This window comes from Ctenopharyngodon idella, chromosome 15 (genome assembly GCF_019924925.1).
Source record: "Ctenopharyngodon idella isolate HZGC_01 chromosome 15, HZGC01, whole genome shotgun sequence".
In the NCBI taxonomy this organism is placed as follows: Eukaryota; Metazoa; Chordata; class Actinopteri; order Cypriniformes; family Xenocyprididae; genus Ctenopharyngodon; species Ctenopharyngodon idella.
The window spans coordinates 5,806,844-5,821,629 of record NC_067234.1 but is presented as its reverse complement, the minus strand read 5'-3'; the positions used below and the strand labels follow the sequence as shown (position 1 = coordinate 5,821,629).

The following is a 14,786-nucleotide window of genomic DNA, read 5'->3' as shown; positions in this document are numbered from 1 at the left end:
AACATGATCAAAATGTTCTTTTCAGTTATTCACATTCAAATATTTTCTATATTAAAGATAACGATACCCAGGGATGGGCAGTATTTAAGATACATGTATTTCAAATACATATTTCAAATATAAAATAGTATTTTGTAATTTGTATTTGATAGGGTTGATGAAAATGGCTTCGTATTTTGTATCAAAATACTTCAGTGTTTTGTATTTTTGTAGTTTTAAAATACTGTAAAATACTTAAGAAAGCTACATGATGACATCATAAAAATGCGGCCTCTGATTGGTATAATATATATAATTGGATTATCAGTAGTTTGCCCAGACTTGTTGAGATCAGAACAGAAAATAGTGATGGGAAGTTCGGTTCTTTTCAGTTCGTTTCAATAAACCGGTTGAAAAAAACCGTTTCACCGGTTCTTTTATGCTCCGACGTGATGACGTCATTCGCGATGACGTGATGACGTCGTCTATCGCCGGCCAGGATGAAAAAACACTTAACACATTCAAATATATAAAGTCAGTAATCATAACATCAGTCAACTAAAACATCATTATAATCTGAAACGTTTCTTACAATTTAGTTTTGCATCTAAAGCATCTAAACACATACAGGCAGTGATGTGCAAACGAGGAAGTTTTACAGTAATAAAGTGAATAAATTTGTCTTCATCAGCGCAGAAACCATGATCCACTACAATACTCCATTACGATTTATTTGTAATTAAACAAACTTTCGCCAGATTGGCCCCTCATTCAAGTCCTCTCTTGTCCTAGTTCGGTTCAGACGCCGGTGCTGTCACAGTCATTACTGTTCGGTAGCTTCAGATCACTGAATCACGCATGCGCAGTATCATCAGCTCATCGGTTCTCAAATCGGACATGTCCGAAAGAAGCGGTTCTCGGTTGTGTACTGATGATCCGAAAACCGTTGCAACCGATTCTACTCGAGAACGAGATTGAGATTCGAGAACCGCGAGAGCGATTCAAAAGGAGTCGCTTGTTTGCTCTCGCTGTTACGTCATGTTTTTAATCTTTATATTACCTTGTTTAGAAATTAAATAAGCTGTACATGGATTATTTATGAAACAAATAAATGTTTAGTTTGATAGTTTTGCAAACAATTAATTGTTTCAAAATTAACATGAAAGCACAACTGCACAACTTTTACTGTAATGCTTTTTAAATAACATTAATATAGAGAAAGAAATTTGTAGAACTATTTCTGAACATTAGATAGTTTGATCTGTGTACAAAATATTTGTTCATGTTGCATGTAGTTTCTTGTATGTAGCCTACAGTATATATTTTGTATGCTATTATTATGGTGTATTTGGAAAAGCACAATAAACTTTTTGTATTTTGAATTAAGTCATAAACATATTTCCAGTATGTTTTATGTTATCACACTTTCCAATGTTCAACAAAACTTGACTAACGTGCTTTTCGTTCTCTTGAAAAGTTACACGCATGCGCAGTATCATCAGCTCATCGGTTCTCAAATCGGACATGTCCGAAAGAAGCGGTTCTCGGTTGTGTACTGGTGATCCGAAAACCGTTGCAACCGATTCTTGACTCGAGAATGAGAACGGTGAAAGGCCGTGTACGTTCGTTCGTGTACACCGCGCATGCGCACTCATATCAGCTGCTCTCATATCATCAGTTCTCTCTTCACAGCAGGTTAAGTCAGTGTACTGTTGGAGTAACTGAATAACTCCGGGATGTTGGTTTATTTCTAGTCAGAGGGAGTGTCAGGCATGTCAAAAAGTGAGTAACTTTAGTAATTTGTGGATTAGTGTTTGCTTACTGGAGATGCGAACTGTTTGGAACGATTCAGTCCGATTTGGTGAACTGTTTCGACCGGTTCACTAAAAAGAACCGGTTCAAAAGAACGATTCGTTCGCGAACCGGACATCACTAAAATTGATCCATATGGAAGAGGTCAAGGTAAGAAACGTGCAGGCTGCAAGCTTTCCATCAATTTTTTGCATAAATTGCTATAGCTTTTAACAGTTCATATTAAGTTTTGGAGTTCATTTTAGTTGCCTAGGCTAAATAGTTTACCAATTTACATAATGTTCTTGAAAACTATTATACAGAGCAGCAGCCCCCTATATTTATGATTAACAATCAAATGATTAATTAGTTAGAAACTAGTTGCTATGAAAACAGGTGCCATCAGTTGTCTTCTTAGGAATGACTTGTTTTTCATTGAGTCAGTGTTGCTGATGCAAAGTAGGACCTTCGTTACCAAACACCAAGTAACTAAATTAGGATACAATTATGAGTCATTCGCAAACTATTAAACATTAAACTGTTGGTTACTTTAAAACTAACCTTCATCTGGGCGATCACAGGGATATGTGAATATTTGGTCTGTTAATGCCACAATATGTAAATTTTCACCGCTTATTCAAAACAAAGGCATAGCTTGATTGAATGGCTTGAACGGCTTGAAAGCCATTGGAGCGGAATGAGGCCGCTGGAGCGATTGCTAATGAGAGACGAGTGGGACACACGTCTCAAGAGCAGCGGAACTTTTATTATGCCACAGTCACCACTTCCGCTTCGTATGAGTATTAGGTTCCACTGCGCTGTTAATTATATTAGATACAATTGTGTGTTGAAAGTTATGATGCTATTCTGTGCGTTCACTCGGTAGCTGCTATGAGACACTTGTTGCACACTGCAGTAAGATAGATTGACATTAAGCCCGGAACACACCAAGCTGACGCCAACAAACTAGTGCCGATGAAAGCAGACTGCGGGGTTGGCTCACGTCAGCAGAGTCTGGGTCCACCTTTCTGTGCCTGCATAAGATGAAATGCCTTTCCGTACCAGCAGGTGGCAGTAGCTGAACAGCCAATCAGAATGATCAGATGGCCCGACTGACCGACGAGCTCTGACGCCGATTCAACATGTCAAATTGGCCGAAAAAAAGCCGGCGAGGACTAACTTCAGCCGATGGTGTGGAACACACTGAGAAAACTTAGTCGGCCGACGAACAAAAACTGCCCGACGACCGACCGTTGGCTTGGTGTGTTCCGGGCTTCAGGCATGGTAAAACACTCACTAAATCAAGAAAACGAGATTCAAACAATAAGACTTACTGTGTTGAGCTATATAACATGAGTTTTCTGTCGATGAATGTATACAGTTGCTCACATGTCTAATAAAACACATAGTATACAAGAGCATCTTTGGTGTTTCCATGGTTTCTACAAAATAAAACCGGAAACCGAGGGTAATGCGGGTATGATGTCATTGATAGGCGACACAAGGACACAGCCCATATCCTGGTTAAAATTGCTTATTTCTCTGGATTTAAACATTCTTGGAATCATTTGGGATCATGTAAGTACAAGTCAACAAAATATATAACATTGTTCTAGTAGTTTTTGGATATTCTAATCTAAAAATCTTACATATTGTGCCTTTAACTGGTTGCATATGTCAGATTTATTGCATGACTCGGGCAGAGAAATGCTTTATTATATGTTAATCGTACTTAAATTGTATCTAGATGAAAAACGATTACAAATTCATTTTGTGCCATTTGTGGTCGAGGTGGGATTCGAACCTCTAATTTTGTGTAGAATTTTTGGCCCGCCTCCCTGGAATTTCCTCCGTTCCTATTGGCTAGCAGCGCTCTACACCTACGTGCGGCTGGCCACTGCTTGGAAGGCAAATATCATAGACTGTAAAAAATATGCTTACCACTATACCACCAACGGGTGAGTGAGAAATTCTTGCTAGCCCCAAGCAGTCCTGGGCATACAGTAACGTTTTTGTAGAAAGGGGTCTGAATCTTTCACTCACATTTATTTTGGATAAAAAATTCTGTGTTAGAATTAAGTTAATCTGAAGACCAACAATCGTTTAATGACATTTAAGCCATACGACTGGGACCAAATGCAAAGCACATCAGCATCGACCTGGCCTTTCTGAAGCTGATTAAGCCTACTTGCGCCGCCCAGTGGTCACAATTTTCATTACCGTCTATTTCTGTCATTTATTCATTTATTATTTGTCTATTTCTGTTATATATTATTTTATAAAACATATTATTTTATAATCTTAATTAAAATCAAGAGACTTTTAAATGCAAGACGTAAACACACATCAAGATACAAGTTTGTTTACCAGATGTAAATCATTGTCTCTGCCCATTCAATAGAAGTCGAAAAACAAGACAGTTCTCCTTTAAGACAAAACAAAAGTAAAAGTGCCACACCCCAGACTGCTTTAGGCGAGTTCCCTTGACGGACTAATTTCACATTTATTTATTTATTATTATTTTTTTTATTTTTTTTTTACCCCGTCGTGTATTTTTGTCTGCTTGGGTAGGCTACTTTACGTGTCTAGTATCAGCTCACCAAGGATTGTTTTGGATTGGATTAGTTTTCGATATATTCGACATTTTTCGCCGCATCAGCTTGTTTGTGTTAAGAAGTCGACAACAATGATTTCCATTGCGGAATTAACGTTACTCACAGAATTGAGAAAAGCCGAAGGAGCAAAATAGATTTAGCTGGTAAGCTGTGTTTCACTCCGATTTTTTTTACTTGTTGCAAATTAATTATATTATGAGAAAAAGTGTGGTTATTGTTAGGCCTCAATTTTTCGTCATAGAAACTTGACATTCTTCGACACTTTTCCCAGTGTAGCCTATTCTTTTGGGAATTTTCAGACAGCAACAGGGGAGAGTGGGGTAAGACGAGCCATTTTTTACTGACGTGGTCCTCAAGATAAGGGAAAATGAGGCAGAAGTACAATGAAAGTATTTAAAGTAATTTCAGGATGTTTCTTATCATTTTAAATGATCAGAATACATCTATGACAAAGGGTTCTAAAAATATGGCTTCTTATAAAAAAGTGTTCCTCTGGCTCAATTTACCCCAGGTTAGAGGTAAGTTGATCCGACTCAGTAGGTGGGTGTAAACTGACCGTCTAACTGAATCTGAATCAAACCCATGTGAAATTTGCAATATCGACCATGTTAGGCTATTAGGGACTACAGGTGGAAAGATATAAATGATTAAACATCAACTGGTTTGTATCAGAGAAGGATTTGGTGTACTTGTACACTGTTCCTATCAAATAAACTCAGAAATAAAGATAAACTAAACCAGTTGCATAATATTACATTAAAATGACACCAGTTTATACTTCAGATTTAACTTAAATTCAGTGCCTTATGGTGGGGTAAGTTAAAACGCTGGCTCAGTTTACCCCACAGCATTTGGCTCACTTTGCCCCATAGCTGCCATTTTAGGAAAAGTTAGCTAGCTTACCAATTCAGGCTAATATTTAGCTAAATGACTTGCATGGTATGCATCATAAATATTTTTAGACCTGGACAAATTTGTTTTGATGAAACAGCCATTACATCGGTTATGTTAAAATTTTACTTTGACAAGCCAAAAACAGTTTTTAAAGTAAATAAGCGACTTCCACTCCTCCCATGTGCTTCTCCTTTTCAGAGTCTGGCAGAAATGATGGGTGGTTCCAAAATATATGGTCACATGACAGTAAAAGTGTACTGTTGCCAAGATAAAGGGGGTGGGTCAACTTACCCACTGGCTCATCTTACCCCACTCTCCCCTATGTTTTCAGATTGTTTCATGAAGTCATTATTTACAAACGCAGTTTTAAATTACTTTTGCATTTCATAGCTTTCAGTTGCCTGCACTAACAGTTGTAGTAACAAACTACTTCTGCACTGAATAACTAAAATATGTAAGAACTGACAGTTTTTAAAATGGATTATGTTTCTCTAAAATTTCAGTGTCCAGAAGTTGTCTGGTAAACTGTAAACCCCCTTTTTGTTAAGACCATGATCTGTATGCTTTGAAATGATGTATTGCAATTCACTTTGAGTTTAACGTGTTTACATATAAAATCAATGTGTTTACAATACTTTTACTGGATTAAATAAATAAAAAAAACCCACAGCAAACTCACCCCCATAAACCCCTCAATAAATACAGGATTAGGTGAAACCCATTCACAATTAATAAATCACACAAGTCAATCCACAAAACCTGTGGTGGGAACGGGAAGCTACCCCTGTATGGCCAAGGGTGAGAGAGCCTCTTAGAGTAAATAAATAAATATTAAAGGCGGGAAAAAAAAAAAAAAAAAAAAGAGAGGAAACAATTCCACTAGCCAGCTACTAAATCAAATATACTTAACAAAACCAAACCACACTAAGCTGGCTAGGAAATAAACTTACTAACAAAAACAGGGAGCAGTCATAGTTTCACAATTATGTTAAAAACAAAAGAAAATAAACATAAAAGAAGAGCGACTAGCCATCAACATCCAACAACCTATTCATTGGTCGGCAACAGGTGGCCCGCGGGCCAAAACTGGCCTGTGCCCGCAGCCAGATTATTTTGATAGTGGCTGGTTCTGAAATAGATCTTCGTCTCATGGTGCCGTCGAATATTATCACCGTGTCTACACTAAGGTGACCAGATTTCTGAAATGGAAACTGGGGATATTTCCTATTTGAGTGGTCAAAATATCACCAAAATCTCATTTGTTATTATCTATTTATTATTCAATTTAATATTTTAATTTTCACATGCTGTTTTTACTGTATACAGAAATTACAACTGTTATAATTTACATTTTTAACTATTATTTTGCATTTTAGACTAATTTTAAGCACAAAGTATGTGCATTATTTTACTTTATTTTTTATTTATTCATATCTGAGTGTACCTTTATCACATAGTTAAGACGTATGTGTGGTAATTGACTGCGGTCAAGCCAGCCGCCACTGCGAAATGCACGGTCAATCTAGCCGCCACTATATTTTGCGGTTCGTGCATACACTGGCTATTACGGTAAGACCGTCAGAGAACTGTTCTGAAAACAAGTAATCTTCTGTCAAAGCGATTTCACATTCATTTATTCAGTCAGTCTGTCTGAATAAATAAAAATAACTAAATAACTACATATTTTACAGCCCTGAAAATGATAGTACACCTCACAGCCTGTCACTGTATGATATGCTGAAATCCAAAATAAATGTCTGCCTGAATAATAATAATAATAATAATAATAATAATGATAAAAAACAGGCCTGAATAAATAAATATAAATGAAAAAAATATATATATTTCACAGCCCAATTTCACCTGAAAATGATAGTACAAAAAAGATATTTGAAGTTTGGGGGGCTCTTATTTTGGAATACAACATCAGAATGTCCTGAAACGGTGTAGTTGACACCGTGAGAAGGTGTACTTGCCATTTGAGGTGAAATTTGTCTGTGGAAACTAGGACTTTTCTTTTTATGATTTTCTGAATGTATAGACAAAACAGCCGAAACATGAGTTTTGAGGGGCTCTTATTTTGTAATACAACATCAGAATATCCTGAAACGGTGTAGTTGACACTATGAGAAGGTGTACTCTCCATCTGAGGTTAAACTGGTCTGTGGAAACTAGTACGTTTCTTTTTATGATTTTCTGAATGTATAGACAAAACAGCGTATATTTGAAGTTTGGGGGGCTTTTATTTTGGAATACGACATCAGAATGTACTGAAACGATGTAGTTGACACTATGAGAAGGTGTACTCTCCATCTGAGGTTAAACTGGTCTGTGGAAACTAGGACGTTTCTTTTTATGATTTTCTGAATGTATAGACAAAACAGCATATATTTGAAGTTTGGGGGGCTTTTATTTTGGAATACGACATCAGAATGTACTGAAACGATGTAGTTGACACTATGAGAAGGTGTACTCTCCATCTGAGGTGAAATTGGTCTGTGGAAACTAGGATTTTTTTTTTTTTATGATTTTCTGAAAGTATAGACAAAACAGCATATATATGAAGTTTGGGGGGCTCTTATTTTGGAATACTATATCAGAATGTCCTGAAACAATGTAGTTGACACTATGAGAAGGTGTACTGTCCATCTGAGGTGAAATTGGTCTGTGGAAACTAGGACTTTTTTTTTATGATTTTCTGAAAGTATAGACAAAACAGCATATATATGAAGTTTGGGGGGCTCTTATTTTGGAATACTATATCAGAATGTCCTGAAACGATGTAGTTGACACTATGAGAAGGTGTACTGTCCATCTGAGGTGAAATTGGTCTGTGGAAACTAGGACTTTTTTTTATGATTATCTGAAGGTATAGACAAAACAGCATATATTTGAAGTTTGCGGGGCTCTTATTTTGGAATACAACATCAGAATGCCCTGAAACGATCTAGTAGACACCATGAGCAGGTGTACTGTCCATCTGAGGTGAAATTGGTTTGTGGAAAGTAGGACTTTTATTTTTATGATTTTCTGAATGTATAGACAAAACAGCGCATAGATAGGAAGTCTGGGGGGCTTTTATTTTGGAATACAACATCAGAATGTTCTGAAACAGTGTAGTTGACACTGTGAGAAGGTGTACTCTCCATCTGAGGGGAATTTGGTCTGTGGAAACTAGGACTTTTCTTAGTTTTAGAATGTATGGACAAAACATCATATATGTGAGTGTTGGAGGGCTTTTATTTTGGAATTTAGGTTCAGGTGACTTTGGCCTGTTGAATTTTTATTTATATTTATTTATTTAGGCCTTTTTTCCATTTACTCGGGGAGACTTTTGTTTTGGAATTCAGCATATCATACAGTGACAGGGTCCGAGGTGTACTATCATTTTCAGGTGAAATTGGACTGTGAAATATATATATATTTTCATTTATATTTATTTATTTAGACCTGTTTTATTGTTATTATTATTATTATTATTATTATTATTCAGGCAGACATTTATTTTGGATTTCAGCATATCATTCAGTGACAGGCTGTGTACTATCATTTTCAGGTGAAATTGGGCTGTAAAATATGTATTTATTTATTTATTTTCTTTCATTTATTCAGACTGACTGAATAAATGAATGTGAAATCGCTTTGACAGAAGAATACTTGTTTTCAGATCAGTTCTCTGACGGTCTTACCGTAATAGCCAGTGTATGCGCGAACCACAAAATATAGTGGCGGCTAGATTGACCGTGCATTTCGCGGTGGCGGCTGGCACCAAAACACCAAAAACGGGGACGTCTGGTCAACATAGTCTACACCAGACGCGACTTTTTTCGCGTCGCGCGATAAAAGGTATCTTTTCCATGCATGCGTCTCAATCAGCCCCCTAGTTCAGTAGTCAGGGCACTGCTCAGGGAATCGGCCACATTAATTTACATGATATACTGATTCACCACCTAGGGAGCTAGGGAGCTGATTGAGACGCAGGGCTTGTTAATCGGAGTTTTTGTCCTAACCAGCCACGAAGGTGACACTGGAATATTCTATTTTAGAAACGGTTTCTATTTCTCTGCGACGTTGCTGCTGAAACAACACAAAGTATGGCAATGATAATATTTATGTGCTTTATTTAATGTTAAAAGCATCTAATGTGAGTTTGAATATCATTCTGTGTTCCTAGCTTTTTAGCTATAATGAAAACAACACTGGCTAATTCACCTCAGATCTTGAAAATTGCTTCTGGTTAGGACACGGTGTAACAGCTAAAAGCGGTCTAAAATGAACGTAACAAACCGACCGTTGCAAAGCACTTGGACTACGTCAGAAATAGAATGGGGAATCCGTTTACTGTCGGGAATTTGTTGTGTCGTGCCGCGCCACATCCAGTGTAGACAATATCACTGATTATAATGGGTTCTATTATCTTGACGCGTCGTGTTACGCCGCTCGCATCCGCTGTAGACGCGGTGTTATATTCTTTGCAAACAGCGACAGCTTCGTTGCAGATAAGACACACCGGCTTTGCATTCACAAAACTAGGTAGGATGAACGCATAGTTGTCTTTCCATTCTTCTTTGTATGCCCTATTTTCACTGTCAACTTTCATTTTTAGACTCTTTGATAGTGCCATTTTCTCTCACCAGCTAGCTTAAATGTTAACATTATTCACAATATGGAAAGAGGAAATAAAACATAGTTTGTTAAGAGCATGACTCAAACATGCCATTAATGGGCTTATTCAAGTCCTCTTCTATTTTTTGAGTTATTTTTATCCATTTCGCATCTCCCACATATGTGTGTTTTAGCAAGGCAGTCTGTGTTGCAAGTTGGTGAATGAAGATACTTGCCAGGTCACTACTCTGCTTTATTAATTTATCCTGTGTAAAACCCGGACACCACACAAATGTGGCTTTTTGTCTTACTACAGGATTTAACACAGACTGTTACAGTGTCTTTTGTAACTGGTAGTGGGCTGTTACTCTGTCACAGGCAATTCGTTGTGCAAATAGTTGCATTTTTCATCAATTAATTTCTTAAATTATCCTTTGATGATCCTTAGTGGCAAAAAATTTTTTTGGCCTGATGCCAAACTTACTTGCCGACCCCTGACCTATAACAGGTAGGTTATTTTTTCATGAGTATCACAGTCACATCAAATTAACAAAAGAACAAAACAAAAAACAAAATTATAATAAACATACCTTAGAAGGCCACAGCCAAAAAAAATACATGAAGATCCTGAATTTATTCCATCAGGTAAACATTCTAAAACATAATAAAATAACCATATTACCATCATTACAAATTCATACCAGTGTGACACATTGATGGACACAAATACCCCCCAACATAAAAATACCTGCGATCTATAATGGGGCTGGTGACTAAATGAACACCATAAAAAAAAAAAACGCATCCATAGTGACGTTACACCCTTTTAAAACACGAGAGCGCGAATTCCCACCCATACACAACACTAACATAACTCACAAAACTTCATTGGGACAGATGCAGTCATAAAATAAACATGAACAAATACACACTTGCTTTAGAGTCAAGGAGAAGGAGAAAAATGAAATACATGCTTACCTTCCTTTGAAATAGGAGTACACATCAGGACACCCGGTCCCACAGAACTACTAGCCAAACGGCTAAAAATACTAATTTATCAACTCATCTTGCATAGTTTGCTTGTCTCTTGTAGATTGTTAAACCTGTCTCCTCTCCCATCCTGAAGTTTGAGATCAAACTACTCTATAGAACCTTAATACTCTGGCATTATTGTCATAAAGACTCTTAGTTAAAGCTACACCATAAGTTTTGGCCCTCTAGCAGTTGAACATTGTTCTCCTTATGAATCTGAAGGTTTAAGGCGTGCTGGTATAGCCATGGTTACAGGTGATCATCTTATCAGAGAGAATGTTACTAACAACATTTATATCCCCTCCCTGAAAAATGAAATGGATGAATATGCTCACGCCTTCCACCTACTGTACAGTAGATCTTTTTTCTTTTCTTTTTTTTAAATTAACATTTAGCAAGATCTGTGAAATATGTCCTGACATCTCTAATAAATAAATCATTATTATAGGCTTACCACAGTGATTTGCAGAGATTTTGTCAACAAATAATCCCAAAAAAGATCTGCATTCTCCCTTTATTTAGAAAAAGTTAAAGTGGCAACATTTCAGTCAAAGACCTTCGTCAGGCACACACATACACAAAGGCAACAGCTCAATAAGTAGGCTACTCAGAAACAAACATAGTTCCAATTGGTTACAACTGTTAGCAATCAAGGTCAATCATGTGAACAGCTATAGCAAACCACAATTAAAACAAGACAACCACATTGAAGCAACATTTAAATACAAATACAGTATCCAAAAACATTCAAAAATCCCCAAACAACCTTAAGACAACACCCAATCCATCCCCCATCTTTTTTATCATTTACAATTACTAGTCCTAGAAGCAATCAATACATAGCTATACAACACACATATTTAGGTACAAATAGGGCTGTGGTAAAAACATTCACATTTCTGTACAAAAAATACCAATTAGAAAAATGAGTTTTTGAATTTTGTCAACTAACGAAACAAAATGTACATGGTGTAGCTTTAAAGACAAAGGCTAGCTTATGAATAGATGTTTTTTAGTACATGTAGAGGATTTCTAGAGCCTTCAATTCCAATAATATTAATGTTTGCATTTAACATATTATTTCAACTTTTACAACACTTTTTTCTCCATGTACCAAAGGGCAAGACCAAATGAGGCACCATCTCCAGCGCTCTCATTCCTGTCTGTGATCAGTCAATGGATAGACCCATTGCATTCAACAATGCAATACAAAGTTACATGAGAGAGAAGTATAAAAATTTACATTGTCAGGAGGAGGTTAAAGATATTGTGCTTATTGTATAATAAAGAAAATTTATTAGCTACAAAACTGCTTGTTTGGAATTGCATATCTCTTGTGAATTGTTAAACTGGATTTGTTTCTCCTTTTGCTTTCTAGGCTGTTAGATTCTGTAATGATTAATAATAATCTTGCATTGTTCTCCATGTACCAAAGGGCGAGACCATGAGGCACCATCTCCAGCACTCTCACTGCTGTCTGTAAAGAGTGATCAGTCAATGGATAGACCCACTGCAATCAACAATGCAGCACAACATCACATGGGAGAGAAGTATGAGAATTTAGATTGTCAGGAAGTCAAAGATATTGGGCTTCATTTATCAATCTAATGTAGAAATGAGCGCAGATCCAAGCGCAGAAATCATCTTACAAGAGGGTTCACGTGATTCATGAAAAAATCTATGCTGTTAGTCCCATCGTATTGCTGATCGTATTTTGATAAATGTGGCGGCTGAAAACAAGGGTCATTTAAATATCACGCCCCAAATTTTAGAAGCCTTGCCCTATAGTTTATGACACTGAGAAACGTAAACCAGCCATGAAGAGGAAGTAATCTCACGGAAAAAGAAACATCTTATTCCAAAAACACCCTGTCAGCATCCTACCTCCTGTAGTTTGTCTCCGTGCCCCCTTTGTTGCCCTCTGCCTTAGTTCTTCCACGTGGGTCCTTGTTAGCATTATCCAGGTCACCTGTGCCTTGTTTCTCCTAGGGTATTTTAGTTGTGTTTTTTCCCCTTGTTCCTCACTTGGTTTTTGAGTCTTGGCTGTGTGCTTCCTGCTTTGTTTCTCCAAGTCCTTCCAAGCTATCTCAAGTAAGGTGTTCTGAGTTATTTGGTTATTAATGTTCTCTAGTTTTGTTTTCTCCCCTCGTGGAGTTTTTATTTTCCCATGTGGTTTTTCCATTATCTGTTATGTTATTAATACCTCTGTCTGAGAAGAACTTTTGTTGGATTTTTGCTTGAAAAGACTTTTTTTTAATTAAATCTACATTGCCTGGAGTACTGCCTTGAGTGTTTCATTTGGGTCCAACATTACAGTCTCTGTGGCCTTGTGGCAGAAATCTCAACCACCACACCAGAGACCCGAGTTCTAGCCCTGCTTGTGACAGAAAAACCAAGTCACTCATGGACCCAGAGACACTTGGTTCCAAGGATCTGTTGGCGGTGATTGCTCAACACGAGGCATCTTTTCAGCGCCATGAAGCCGTTCTCAGCCGACAAGAAAAGCTAATGGCCAAACACTCTCAACTCCTGGCTGATGTGATGAGTTCCATCCGCCAGCTCTTTGAACGCCTCCCTGGTTCTTCACCTTCCTCTGTATCACCTCAGAGTGGCAACACCTCCAAAAACCTTCGCTGGAGATCCCAGTTCCTGCCAGGGTTTCCTCACCCAGTGCTCCCTCACCTTCGAGCTCCAAACCTCAAGTTTTCCCACAGACCGCTCCAAGATTGCTTACATTATTACCCTTCTCTCTGACAAGGCGCTCTCTTGGGCCTCCGCAGTGTGGCAATCCCAGGATGCCTGTTGTGAGTCCTACGCGGCATTTGTGGAAGAGTTCAAGCGAGTGTTTGATCATCCTGTCAGTGGTCGGGAGGCTTCCAAGCGCCTACTCACTCTCCGTCAGGGTTTCCGTAGCACGGCAGATTTTGCCATTGAGTTTCGGACGATAGCAGCAAAGAGCGGATGGAACGATGAGGCACTGAGGGTCTGCTTTCAGGGAGGGTTGTCTGAGCCCCTTCAAGATGAGTTAGCCACTCGAGAACCAGCTGAGGATCTCGAGTCCCTCATAGCAATGGCCATCCGCCTAGACAATCGCCTGAGAGAGCGGAGGGCGGCTCGCCGCAAGGAGTCTCAGTCCCAAGTTCCTCTGAGCAGGTCTGTTTCTCCAGTTTGTATTCCTTCGTCCAGAGCTTCCCCAACTCTTGAACAGCTCCATGATTCCCCGGAGGACATGCAGTTGGGCCGTTCCAGGCTTTCTCCCAATGAGAGGGAACGTCGCATGAGGGAGCGTCGTTGCCTCTACTGCGGTGCTTCCGGCCACTTCCGCTCCACTTGCCCCGAGCTTTCGGGAAACGCCTGTCCCCGCCCAGAAACAGGAGGGCTGTGATGGGGAAGATTAGAGCTCCTCCTGCTAACGCCATCCTAGCTGTTCCAGCCACTTTGTCCTGGGAGGGCCACCAGCATCTGGTCCAGGCTATGATCGATTCTGGTGCCGCAGGCGACTTCCTGGATCTAACCTTGGCTAAGGAACTTAAGATCCCTACCCAACTTCTTCCTCACCCCCAGGCAGTTACCGCTTTGGATGGCAGACCTCTGGAACTGGGCAAAGTAACAGAGGCCACTCAGTCCCTGCAACTTACTATCTGTCAACACCAGCAGGAGGAGACCTTCTATCTTATTGACTCCCCTGAGTACCCTATTATCCTGGGTCATCCTTGGCTGCGAAGACATAATCCCCAAATCGACTGGCTCACTAGCACCATTCTAAGCTGGGGTTCCACTTGCCAACTGACCTGCCTACGTCAGAGTCCCCCAGCCCCTAGTTCTGAGTTTCAAGAGTCTGTCGACCTGTCCCGAGTCCCTAGTGTTTAT

General features: G+C 38.8%; 1 protein-coding gene across 1 annotated transcript in view; it reads left to right on the top strand.

Annotated features, from left to right (window-relative positions):
• The first annotated feature begins 4,216 nt into the window (after nt 1-4,216).
• LOC127496077 (uncharacterized) overlaps nt 4,217-14,786 on the top strand; it is a 485,656-nt gene continuing 475,086 nt past the window's right edge. Inside the window, exons 1-3 of the mRNA XM_051863678.1 lie at nt 4,217-4,528; nt 12,036-12,145; nt 12,352-12,466. Of these exons, the coding sequence (XP_051719638.1) occupies nt 12,414-12,466 (53 nt within the window). The 5' untranslated portion in view covers nt 4,217-4,528; nt 12,036-12,145; nt 12,352-12,413. The remainder of the gene's footprint in view (nt 4,529-12,035; nt 12,146-12,351; nt 12,467-14,786) is intronic.